Raw genomic sequence first — 12,841 nt, 5'->3', positions numbered from 1 at the left:
CAGGCTCTGTCGCAGCCGGCTGTGACCGGGAGGCCCATGGGGTGGCGCACAATTGTGTCAGCGTCGTTAGGGAGGGGTTGGCCGGCAGGGATATCCTTGTCTCATTGCGCACTAGTGACTCCTGCGGCGGGCCGGGCGCAGTGCACGCTGTCCAGGTCGCCAGGTGTACGGTGTTTCCTCCGACACATTGGCTGGCTTCCGGGTTGGATGTGCGTTGTGTTTCGGAGGACGCATGGCTCTCGACCTTCGTCTCTCCCGAGTACATACGGGAGTTTCAGCGATGAGACAAGACTGTAATTACTACCAATTGGAAACCACGAAGTTGGGGAGAAAAAAGGGGTAAAAAAAAGAGAATGGTAGATTTCCCACAGATAGCTAGCTATCCTTTGTTGTATGCTAGTTTGCAGCGGCTGCAGCAAATGTTATTGAGTAGGATGTTGTTGCTAATTTGTTAGCTTCTCCCTTTTCAAGAAAAACTTCAACAAGAAGTTAACCTTTTACTGCAGTGGGCTAAAGTCAGACAGAGTGATTCTTGGTAGTCTTAAACAAATCTACTTTCAAACAAAAGTATACACCTCACACACATGGTTATGGGCTTAAAAAAAGACACCTGTACCATGTGAGTGGAACACAAATAGCCTACTAACCAAGACTTCGGACCAAACTTTTTCAATACCTGGTTTGCATACCCATTGTTGCCTTAGTTAGCATTTATTGGTAGATATCATAAATTGAACCGGCTTTCCTACCTACCCTACCCACTACCGATGACATTCTTCTGTGAGCTGCTCCATTTCATAACCAGTTGAGAGCTGTGTGCGTTGGAATGCCCTCACATGTACAGCGCATGTGAATATACTTTACATGCTTTGCGATTGTGCAGGCTACTTTGTGCATCATCGTTGCTGCCTTTTCAGCATCATTACTTCAGTCACACACTGAAGGCCTAGGTCCGATAGGTTCGCCACTGTGCAAACATGTCGATAAAGCATTCAGGCCCGTTCCCTTTTTTCACATTTTGTTACGTTACAACCTTATTCTCAAATGGATAAAAAATAATAATAAACCTCCTCAATCTACACACAATACCCCAAAATGACAAAGTGAAAGCAGTTTATTAATTTTTGCACATTTATTCAAAATTAAAAACAGAAATAACTTATTTACATAAGTATTCAGACCTTTTGCTATGAGACTCGAAATTGAGCTCAGGTGCATCTTGTTTCCATTGCTCATCCATGAGATGTTTCTACAACTTGATTGGAGTCCACCTGTAGTAAATTCCATTGATTGGACATGATTTGGAAAGGCACACACCTGTCTGTATAAGGATCCCACTGTCGACAATGCATGTTAGAGCAAAACCCAAGCCACGAGGTTGAAGGAATTGCCCGTAGAGCTCCGAGACAGGATTGTGTCGAGGCACAGATCTAGGGAAGGGTACCAAAACATTTCTGCAGCATTCAAGGTCCCCAAGAACACAGTGGCCTCCATCATTCTTAAATGGAAAAAGTTTCGAACCACCAAGACTCTTCCTAGAGCTGGCCGTCTGACCAAACTGAGCAATCAGGGGAGAAGGGCCTTGGTCAGGGAGGTGACCAAGAACCTGGTTGTCACTTTGACAGAGCTCCAGAGTTGCACCGTGGAGATGGGAGAACATTCCAGAAGGACAGCCATCTCTGCACCATCTCTACCAATCAGGTATTTATGGTAGAGTGGCCAGATGGAAACCACTCCTCACTAAAAGGCACATGACAGCCCGCTTGGAGTTTGCCAAAAGGCACCTAAAGGACTCTCAGACCATGAGAAACACAATTCTCTGGTCTGATGAAACCAAGATTGAACTCTTTAGCCTGAATGCATAGTGTCACGTCTGGAGGAAACCTGGCACCATCACTAGCATGGTGGTGGTGGTGGTGGTGGCAGAATCATGCTGTGGGGATGTTTTTCAGCATCAGGGACTGTGAGTCAAGAACGAGGGAAAGATGAACAGAGCAATATACAGAGGGTTCTTTGATGAAAACCTTCTCCAGAGCGCTCTGGACCCTCAGACTGACATCCGACAATGAGACAAGATCGAGACACTCAAAATGTGGTCTCAAGACTGTCTCGAGTACTACAACACTGACTCAAAAGTTAGCTTGATCTGCAAGCTCTTTTTTTAAAATGTGAACCTTTTTTTAATCCGTTGTTTTTTTGCTATTGGGACTGGGCATCAAATTCCAGAGCCCTTTATTGCAGTTGGGTCACTGAGGTGGTCGGTTTTCAATTCACTAACACTTATCATGTGGTTTGTGCAGGCTGAAATATGGTGAGTCGGATGTTATTGTAAACTTTGAAATTAGAAACAAGCATGGTAGCAAGCATTCGTTGTTACACCTCTGTAATTACAGGCTGCAATTATCACCAGTTACAGGGTAACTATGAATTATTACAATTGTTTAGAACACATGTTACAGTGTAATTACACTGCAATAGGGACCCTTTAAGAAGTGTTAGCGTCTTTTTCATTAGACAATTAACGAGGCTAACCATGTTGATGGATACCAGATTGGACTTTTACAGCTACTGTACATGCGTCATGAGATGGATTAGTGCAAGCCCTACCCTTGTAATGAAGGTAGGCCTTAAAGTTTCAATATGCAGAAATTGCTTGTTTTCTGGTTGCTAAGATTCTAGTAGTTCGCCTAATTTCAGTTTATGTGACAAAACAAGCAGTATAGAGAATCATTGTACCATCTGAACTGCTGTGAAATATATTTTAAATAAACAAAAATATTGTGTTTTCAGCTTTTTGACGTTAGTGTACAAAACCAAAAGCAAAAGATGCTAAAACGACTAAACATAAGAACAGCAAGCATAGAAATAGCGCACATATACCAGATCTACCGCTTCTTAGACTTGCTTTCAAAGACGATGACAGATCTATAACTCAAATTTCTATATGAATTTGGTCAGGTCGCAAATGTCACTATCATGAGTGAGTGCGGAAAGGAATATTTTAAAGGTTCAATTTGAATTCATTTCAAATGACATTTTGATCATCCTGTTGCAATTAGTATATGCAATTCAATATTATCACCACAAAGAGTCAGCACTAGCATTCGTAAACAAACCACTAGCCAGGTCTCGTAATGTAAGGTTGTTAATACATACCTAGCACAAGGTAGCGGTTCATAAAAAAAAACAGTATGTTTCTTCATTGAAACTACGAGGGCAATACACCTGGGTAAAATATAGTTGTGTTTTAGAAGAAGCAGATGAAGAGCTAGGAGAGGGGGAGAGAGGGGCTGATAGTGGTAGTTACTGCTGCTACCTAACTTTTGATGTAAAACAATGTGGCGGACCATTCTTGATACACACAGGAAAGTTTTTAGGATGAAAAACCCAGCAGCGTTGCAGTTCTTGACACACTCACGTCGGTCAGCCTGGCACCTACTACCATACCTCGTTCAAAGGCATTTCAACATTTTGTGTTGCTCATTCACCCTCTGAATGGCACACATAAACAAACCATGTCTCAATTGTCCCAAGGCTTTAAAATCCTTCTTTAACCTGTCTCTCCCCCTTCATCTACACTGATTGAAGCAGATAGGGGTCATAGCTTTCACCTGGATTCACCTAGTCAGTCTGTCATGGAAAGAGCAGACGTTCCTAATGTTTTGTACACTCAGTCTATCTATACGTATGTATGAATATAATATTATTTTGACTTTGGAATGTCATTTTCACAGTTTCTGAACTAGAAATGTTTTGTGACATTATGACTACAGTACTGTCCTTCACCACTAGATGTCCTTAGAAGCTTCAGCTGGGGACCAGGCCAGGAGAGGATAAGCCTGAGCGCTTATGTTTAATTGATGTGGCCAGGGTAAAAAAACAAAAAAATCTCTGTGAGGTAGATCACACGGTCTCCAGTGAATAAGCCTCATCTATGCCAGTGATATTACCTTTAATCGCCCGTGCAATGAATAGATGAGCCTGTAAGTATGAAAGGGCATCATATATCAACTACAGGAGACCTGTGGCGGTCTATGGTTCTGGGGCTAGGCAATATGAGATGACAGCGATGGCGACCAGATTTGGAATGACACCTGACCGCGGGTTAAAGAGTTCAAATGTTGATAGACAGTAGACTTTTATGAAGGCCTCGAAGTCCAGGATATTGACAAGATGGCAGTTTTGCTGAGGAACATTTTTCAACCTAGTTGGGGTATACCTCATGGGGTTTGTATGACATTGGATTGGCAATTAAGTCGGCATGATGACAGGTGAAAAAAACGAACAACTTCAACATGTAATTAGTAGGTGCAGGTGTAGGATCAAAGAGTTACCTCAGAATGATGCTCTCTCCTTCCAGCACTGTAATGTTGTCGGGCAGGTGGCCGAATTCGGCTCCGTACACACTTGGTCCTGCCAAGGAAGATGAGAGAAGAGAGGGAGGAGGGTGAGCATGATGCCGTTATAACAACAACAGACGGTCCATTCGCATTCTCAATCCCCAAATCCCCTGGTTGGCATCTCAGTCGCCGCGGTGCTGAGTACCTCATTGATCCAGGTCAGGCTGGATGTGTTTGGTGGTTTACTTAGTTATTTGTCATAAATATACAAACAAAGGTGTTGTAGCGTACGCACTGACCCCCTGTATTATTTAAATAATGATTTGTTTCCCCCCCCACCCCACCCCATGTGTGTGTGTGTCGCATTGAACAGTGTTGATAATGAGCCAGGGGAGGAGGAGGATTCACGCAGGGACGTCAGAGCGTGAAATGAAGAGACACAAATGGCAACAGGAGGGATGTGTACAGTGAGGCTCACCCTGCCTGCAAATAGACACGCACACACACCAAGACAGTCACACAAACGCACGCAAACACACACTACCACAGGAAAGAAACTAAATGGAAAACTGGGGTTGATACGTGTTGGGCATCGCGTGTCTATGAAAATGCCAGTTTTGTTACAAATTTAACCAGAACCATGGTTAATACACATTTACTAATACTGACTAACTTTATAGGAAATGAACACAGGTCTCATAATCAATCTCTCAAGCACAAGCCCACGTGCTAGTGAGTAGCCAGCTAATCTTTATACTTCCAAGTTTAGCCAACTTGGCTCTATTTGCTAGATGACAAGGTGGAGCAGTTGAATGGTTATGAACACCCCCTTCTCTGTCCGTCTCCAACTGTTTGGACAGCATGCTAGCTTATCCACTTTGTTCAGAATGGGAACGAGTTTCCAATTCCTTATATGATAGTGTTTGATGATTTTAGGACAATTATAAAACACAGACTAGACAGCTAGTGTAAGTCTTTGGCTACAATGTTACTAGTGGGACATAGTACCACAATGCCACGCGAGACAACCTGAGCATTCCTTTTCCAGAATCAATGTTCATTGATACTCCTGTTTTAGTAGTGCCTGCTCTACCTAAAAAGGGTATCAATAGAAAGGTTAATTTCTCCTCTATTACAGTAAAATAATGACTCAATGTGTTTCGGTGTCCATACGACCGATTCTGTTAGACCAAACCTCAAATGCAAATACAGAGTTGAAACAATAGTGTGTGATTGCTGCCTGCAATTTGGGGCATTCCTGCATGTGGAACGCCTCGAGCATCCCGTTGTTTCCTGCAATCGAGCATGCCATCTTCATGCTTGTGTGACACTTTTGATATTTTGGATTTCTCCTGATTGTCTATGTGATTCAAATGTGGGTCAAGAGTGGTCTACCGATGTCTACCGATGTCCTAGCTAGCTACCAGTGTCGCCCCCCACCTCCCGGCCTCCTTCGCTCCCAATTGCCGAAGACCTGCCCTCGCCGTCGTTAACAGAACTGTGGGAAAGCAGTGCCTGACAGGTGGAGGCGAAGGACACTGTCTACCGGTGTCCTAGCTACCTATCCAGCCTGCTGTGTACCAGAGTCCTAGCAAAACAATGTACCAATAGAAGTATAAAGAGGTGTTCCTGCAGATGCAGGAATTAGACTTGGGCGGTATACCGTATATACCATATACCGCATACTCCGCATACTCCAGTATTTATTTGGAAATAGCCACAGGATGTTTTTTCAATACCGGTATTGACGGTATTTGAATATTTGTAACTACTTTTTAATTATATACCTGCAGTCAATTTGTGCAATACGTTAGAAGATAAAGCAGGTGTGTCCGGCTGTGTATTGACAGGGGTCGCGTTTTATACTGAAAGTCAACCGTGTTTTTTTTTGTTTGTTGCTTCAATAGAGTGATCAGGGACTTGCAACTACAATTTTCTTTCACAGAAAATACATTAGTGCCACACCTTCAGCAGAAAATAGCCTCATTTTCATTAGATGACAACAGAAGTGCAACGCTATTTGGCTGGCAGCCACACAAGTAGGCAACAACTATGCATGGCAGTCATACTGTATATATCATAGAAAGAATGTAGATTTCCTAATGTTTTTGTTCAAGTCTTGCATTTTACTGGAGAAAAGTAGGCTAGCTACACCTATAAAAGTAGCAGAGAAAAGTAGCTACACGTCAGTCAGAACACTGCTGATAGAATGCCCGTTCGTGAATTCTCATCCAAGTGGAGAAAGGCAACTGAAGCACAAAATCAGTTCTGATGCCCAGCAGAAACTCCAATAAGAAGCATTTGAGATCTGCGTTTACAAAACGCAGCAAGATATTTCTGATGCGTGTCATATTTGTTTTGCTGTATGAAAAACCAAGCATTCTGCAATAACACAATCCCTAAGTTTAACTTGCTAGTTATCTAAGTGGCTGAATTAATAAGGTGACAGGTGGCATCATATCGTGTTGGCTTTCTGCTGTGTTCGAGAAGTCAAAGCCCTTTTGGATGAGTTATCTGTGCTGTCACTGCTATTTTTAGACGTTCTTGCATTTTTTTTTCTCCTCTCGGTTCTCGGCCAGTCTGCTCCTCCCCCATCTTCTCACAGAGCAGGCAGGCAGGTTGCCCTAGCGACTCCAGACTCCTCACAGACACAGGGTGTCTGCTCAAGAGCTAGTACTGTTCATTTACACAATGTCTCTCATTCACATTCGCTTGTAAATGTCCAAACTCACCAAAAATGGGGTTTGGGTAGCTCCTACCTATATATGTATACCTTTATGAGCGGGACTGCCTGTCTTCTGGACGCAACTGCACCCGTCTCAGCTGAAACTGCTTGTCAGAGAGGAAGAACTGATCTCTCATCTTTGTTGTTGTGAGTGACAGGGGGAGGGGCTTGGTGTGTGTGTGTAAATGATAAAGTTGCACACAGCATAGAAGGAGCGAAGGAGATGAGACCAAAAAGACAACATGAGAACAAGCGGACATAAATGCTCATATTTTCAAAATGACGAGGCTACAGTACTTCTGAAGCTTCCTCTCCTTGAATTATATTTTGGAAATTTGCATCAACTGACTCTGCAAACGAAGATAACAGCAGCCATACAGTGCTATCTTAGCAGTGATATACTGAGGCAGGTCTATACTCTGCATGACACCAGCTCTGTCCCTCCCTGCCAAATGTCAGCATGCGCATCAAGTCTGAGGGTCATGTCTACATTTGACCTCAAAAGTTTTTGGGGGGGTTTTGCATTTTAGCTAACCCTAACCCTTTTCTTAACCTTAAACCTAATTCTCCTAACCTGCAACGTTAATTCTCCTAACCTGCTGCGTAAGATCTCCTAAACCTGCTACGAAAAGTCAATTTTGACAAAAGCGAAATCCCTTCTAGACAAAACCCTGTCTGAGTCCTTCCTAGATCGTCAACCAATCTCTCCTCCCTAACGTGTCCATAATATCTCTATGCCGGTGCTGCTGCTGCCGCCACCGCCTTGCCTCTAAGGTTTAATAAACAGCGAGTTATGAGAAGAAACGCTGTGCGGTCAGGAGTTAAGAAGCACCCGGAGGTTTGTCTGATTAATGCAAAGAGGTGCGCTAAGACAATACGCGCTAAGCTTGGCAAGTGTAATTCCAGGCAGAGAGGGGTCTGAAACGTGACAGTTGTAAGCAGTGCAGCATCTGATGTCCAATTGCTCACGTTTTTCATTTCAACACGGGCTCTTGGTGGAATCATGGCTTGATTGCACAGCGTAATGAAAAGGGGCAGGCATTCCGATTCGCGTCACGATCTCATAAACAAATAGCTAAAAAAGAAGGTGAACCTAATTATGGATGGAAATGACGGTCAATGGCAATGGGAAATTAAGAGATGTATTTTTCCAAAGTATTGAAATGAATACAAAGTCTAAACAGAGTAGTTGTATTAAGTTGAATATGAGTGTGTGTGTGTGTGTGTGTCTGAAGATCCACCAATTTCCATGGTCCTTCGAGACAGTTATTGTGTGTGCGCGCCTGTATAGTGTGCGTGTGTGCGCCTGTATAGTGTGTGTGTGTCCCCAGTATGTGCGCATTTGCTTTAAGTGTGTCAGCCACCAGCAAGGACAGAGGACAGGCCATCCCCCAGTGAGAACTAATGGCGCCTTGAAGGATGGAGAGGGATGGAGAATGCCCATGAAAATCCTCCGCTAAAAGCCATAATCACATTAGCGTGCTGCTTGCTGCTTGCTGCTGTGCTATCTAGGCTGGCCAAGAAACCCAGGAAGGAAGAACACACTGGCTGCATCAGCATTGCTACCTCTCACTGCATGGGGGAGGGGAGACATTAGTCATTGTGTCCAATGTACTGTATAACCAAGGACTAGGAAATGTCACCATCGGTAGGTGTTTGTTAAAGGCCAACTGAACGCAAAGTGTTTCTGGTTGAAAACTGCCTATGTGGCATCGATGTTAGTCAGAAACACAAAAGTGTAAGTGGAATCACTTTGGTCATAAAGTCAGTATATTCCAAAACAGAGTTTTGTGAGATTTGTGTAAATGAGGTCATCAGAACGTACATGAGGGTCCGGTTTGTTTTTACAATCACGCCCACTAACACGGGACGCCTAGGGAGAATTGTCATGCACGGAAAAACAGCTGCGTTGATTGCACTCCAGCCAATCGTGGGAGCAGAACATCCAGGCAGTGAGACAGACCTGCACGTTACGCAGCGCCTATATCCTGTATCCTTATTTATCCTATAATAATTCAGACTATTTTGAGGAAGTGGTAGTGGCTATGTTGTTTTTACTGTGACTCAAGAGGGACAATCTCATTTTTTTTCTTAATGACCGGCAGAAAATCAGATGCACAATCGGTATGTTAAGCCGCTCTTTAAGGTTATTTCTATGAAACAACCTTGGATATACTGTATCCTATACCATGCTTTGTGCACGTGCCACACTGCACAGTAGGCTATATTACTGTGCGTCCTCAGTTGTTCTTTCTTAGTGCACTGCATTGTTTACTAGGTTTTTATTTAGGTTCATTTAATTCAGTACCAGGGCTCAGCTCAAAGGCAGGTGGGACACATGCTGGAGCACACAGACATAAGTAGACACACACACACACACACACACACACACACACACACACACACACACACACACACACACACACACACACACACACACACACACGCAAATGATGTATGCATAAGCTGAAACCTGAAAACAACACGTAGAAGGTTACACACCAGAGGGCTGCTATTCCCTATTCCCCACTCAATTCCCATTTTTACAGCTCAATTGTCACCTTGATTCTAAAACCTGTATCACCCTGCCTTTACCCTCCCTCACTGCACACAGTGTTAACCAGGTCAACACACACAGCCCACACTTACTCAGTCACACTCACCCACAGGCATGTGTATATTTACAAACAGAAACACACAGCAACTGAGTCAGTTATCGACACACAGAAACACACTCACTCATGCATACACGCCATCACAACCCCTGTCCCCTCTGTCACTCACTTAGAGCGTGCGCTGTGCATAAAGGCTGCCGCTTTGACCTTGGTAGGGGGGATGAAGGGCATCGCATCGAAGACGAGGAGCTAAAGGGACGTGTGCGATTGTCTGTGGTGTCTCACCACTGGACAGTTGGATGTGCGGAGTCAGGGTCCTGTCAATTAAAAAACTACACAGTCAAGAAGGGGGGTGTAAGGGTTGATGAGGTGGACGAAGGACAGATGACGACAGAGCGTGAAAACACCTGCTAGACTGCACATGCCCGCCACACTTCAGCATTAATAACACAGGGAGAGAGACGGAGAGAGAGAGAAGCAGCAGTCCAGGTAGAGAGATAGAGAGAGTGAGCGAGAGAGTAGGCACAACTATGACAACATAACCAACAGAAACGGGTCACAACTCCTGCTGCTCTGTCGCTCGCTGGGTGTGTACATAGTCAATGGTAGGCTTTGAGGGGACTCGTATGGTAGGTACACCTATAGCTCATCTCTTGGTAGTAATACCGTAGACTACTTTATCACTGACCTCAACCCAGAGTCTCTCAGAGCGTTCACAGTCTGACCACTGACACCCCAATCAGATCACAGCAAAATCACAGTCTACTTGAACACAGCAATATGCAATCATGAGGCATCAAAGCCAAAGGAACTGAATAATATTAAGAAATGCTATAGATGGAAGGAAAGTAGTGTGGAAACATACCAAAAAACAATTAGGTAACAACAAATTCAATCCCTGGACAAAACAGTTTGCTGTAATAGTGAAGGTATTGACTTGGCAGTAGAAAACCTAAACAGTATATTTGACCTCTCAGATTCCCTATCATACCTAAGGTTTCTCAATTTCTTTCTTAGGTTTCATCAAACCAATCTTACCAAAAACAGAGACCCAGAAAACTTGAGCCTACTCCTTCAGTATGGTGAATCACTAAAATGATACAGAAATAACTTCGTAAAAAGAAGGAACAGCATGTCAGAAATCAGCTCAATGTAATTGAAGAATCCATAGACTCTAACCACTTCTGGAAAAATTGGAAAACACTAATCAAACAACAACAATAACGAGTTATCTATCCAAAACTGAGACGCATGGATAAACCACTTCTCCAATCTTTTTGGCCCTATAACAAAGAACATGCAGCAAAAACAAATATATGATCAAATACAAATCGTAGAATCAACTACTAAAGACTACCAGAACCCACTGGATTCTCCAATTACATTTAATAAACTACAGGACAAAATACAAACCCTCCAAACATAAAGGTCTGTGGTGTTGATGGTATCCTCAATGAAATGATAAAATATACAGACCACAAATTCCAATTGACTATACTTTAACTCTTTAACATCATTGTTAGCTCTGGCATCTTCCCCAATAGTTTGGAACCAAGGACTGGTCACCCCAATCCACAAAAGTGGAGACAAATTTGGCCCCAGTAACTACTGTGGGATTTGCATCAACAGCCAACTTGGGAAAATCCTCTGCATTTTCTCAGTGAAAACAATGTACTGAGCAAATGTCAAATTGGCTTTTTACCAAATTACCATACGACAGACCACGTATTCACCCTGCACAACCTAATTGACAAAGAAACAAACCAACAAAAACAAAGGTAAACTCTTCTCATGCTTTGATGATTTCAAAAAAAGCTTTTGACTCAATTTGGCATGAGGTTCGGCTATACGCACTGATGAAAATAGGTGTTGGGGGGAAACATACAACATTATAAAATCTATGTACTCAAACAACAAGTGTGTGGTTAAATTTGGCAAATAAAATGTGGGGTGAGACAGGGATGCAGCTTAAGCCCCACCCCTTTCAACATATATAGCAACGAATTGGTGAGGGCACTACAACAGTCTGCAGCATCCGGCCCCACCCTACTACAATCTGAAGTCAAATGTCTACTCTTTGCTGATGATCTGGTGCTTCTGTCCCCAACCAAGGAGGACCTGAAGCAGCACTAGATCTTCTGCAAAGATTCTGTCAGACCTGGACCCTGACAGTAAATCTCAGTAAGACAAAAATAATGGTGTTCCAAAAAAGGTCCAGTTGCCAGGACCACAAATACAAATTCCATGTAGACACCATTGCCCTAGAGCACACAAAAAAACTATACATACCTCGGACTAAACATCAGCGTCACAGGTAACTTCCACAAAGCTGTGAATGATCTGAGAGACAAAGCAAGAAGGGCCTTCTATGCCATCAAAAGGAACATAAAAGTCGACATACCAATTAGGATCTGGTAAAAAATTATTGAATCAGTTTCAAAGCCCATTGCCCTTTATGGTTGTGAGGCCTGGGGTCTGCTCACCAACCAAGAATTCACAAAATGGGACAAATAGTTGTAAAGTACAACTGAATGCATTCTACTTAAATGTGTCTTCTGCATTTAACCCTACCCCTCTTAATCAGAGAGGTGCGGGGGGTAGCCACAATCAACATCCACGTATTCGGCGCCTGGGGAACAGTGGGTTAACTGCCTTGCTCAGGGGCAGAACGACAGATTTTTACCTTGTCAGCTCAGGGATTCGATCCAGCAACCTTCCAGTTACTGGCCCAATGCTCTAACCTGCATGCAGAATTCTGCAAAAGTATCCTCCGTGTACAACGTAAAGCACCAAATAATACATGCAGAGCTGAATTAGGCCGATACCCACTAATTATAAAAATCCAGAAAATAACCGTTAAATTCTACAACCACCTAAAAGGAAGTGATTCCCAAACCTTCCATAACAAAGCCATCACCTTTAGAGAGGTGAACCGGGTGAAGAGTCCCCTAAGCAAGCTGGTCCCCGGGCTCTGGTCACAAACAGACCCCACAGAGTCCAAGGACAGCAACACAATTAGACCCAACCAAATCATGAGAAAACAAAAAGATATATACTTGACAAAAATAATCAACAAATAAAACAGAGCAAACTAGAAAAATATTTGGCCCTAAACAGAGAGTACACAGTGGCAGAATACCTGACCACTGTGACTGACCCAA

The 12,841-nt window shown here is 43.3% G+C and overlaps 1 protein-coding gene across 1 annotated transcript in view; it reads right to left on the bottom strand.

Annotated features, from left to right (window-relative positions):
* The window catches only part of LOC110516825 (IgLON family member 5), a 159,632-nt gene that overhangs the window by 30,114 nt on the left and 116,677 nt on the right, over nt 1-12,841 (bottom strand). Inside the window, exon 2 of the mRNA XM_021595161.3 lies at nt 4,335-4,413. Coding sequence (XP_021450836.2) covers nt 4,335-4,413 — 79 coding nt within the window. The remainder of the gene's footprint in view (nt 1-4,334; nt 4,414-12,841) is intronic.

The sequence above is a fragment of the Oncorhynchus mykiss genome, chromosome 3 (assembly GCF_057628025.1).
Source record: "Oncorhynchus mykiss isolate SJ-2025 chromosome 3, ASM5762802v1, whole genome shotgun sequence".
NCBI classification, from domain to species: Eukaryota; Metazoa; Chordata; class Actinopteri; order Salmoniformes; family Salmonidae; genus Oncorhynchus; species Oncorhynchus mykiss.
This window is presented reverse-complemented; position numbering and strand designations above follow the sequence as displayed.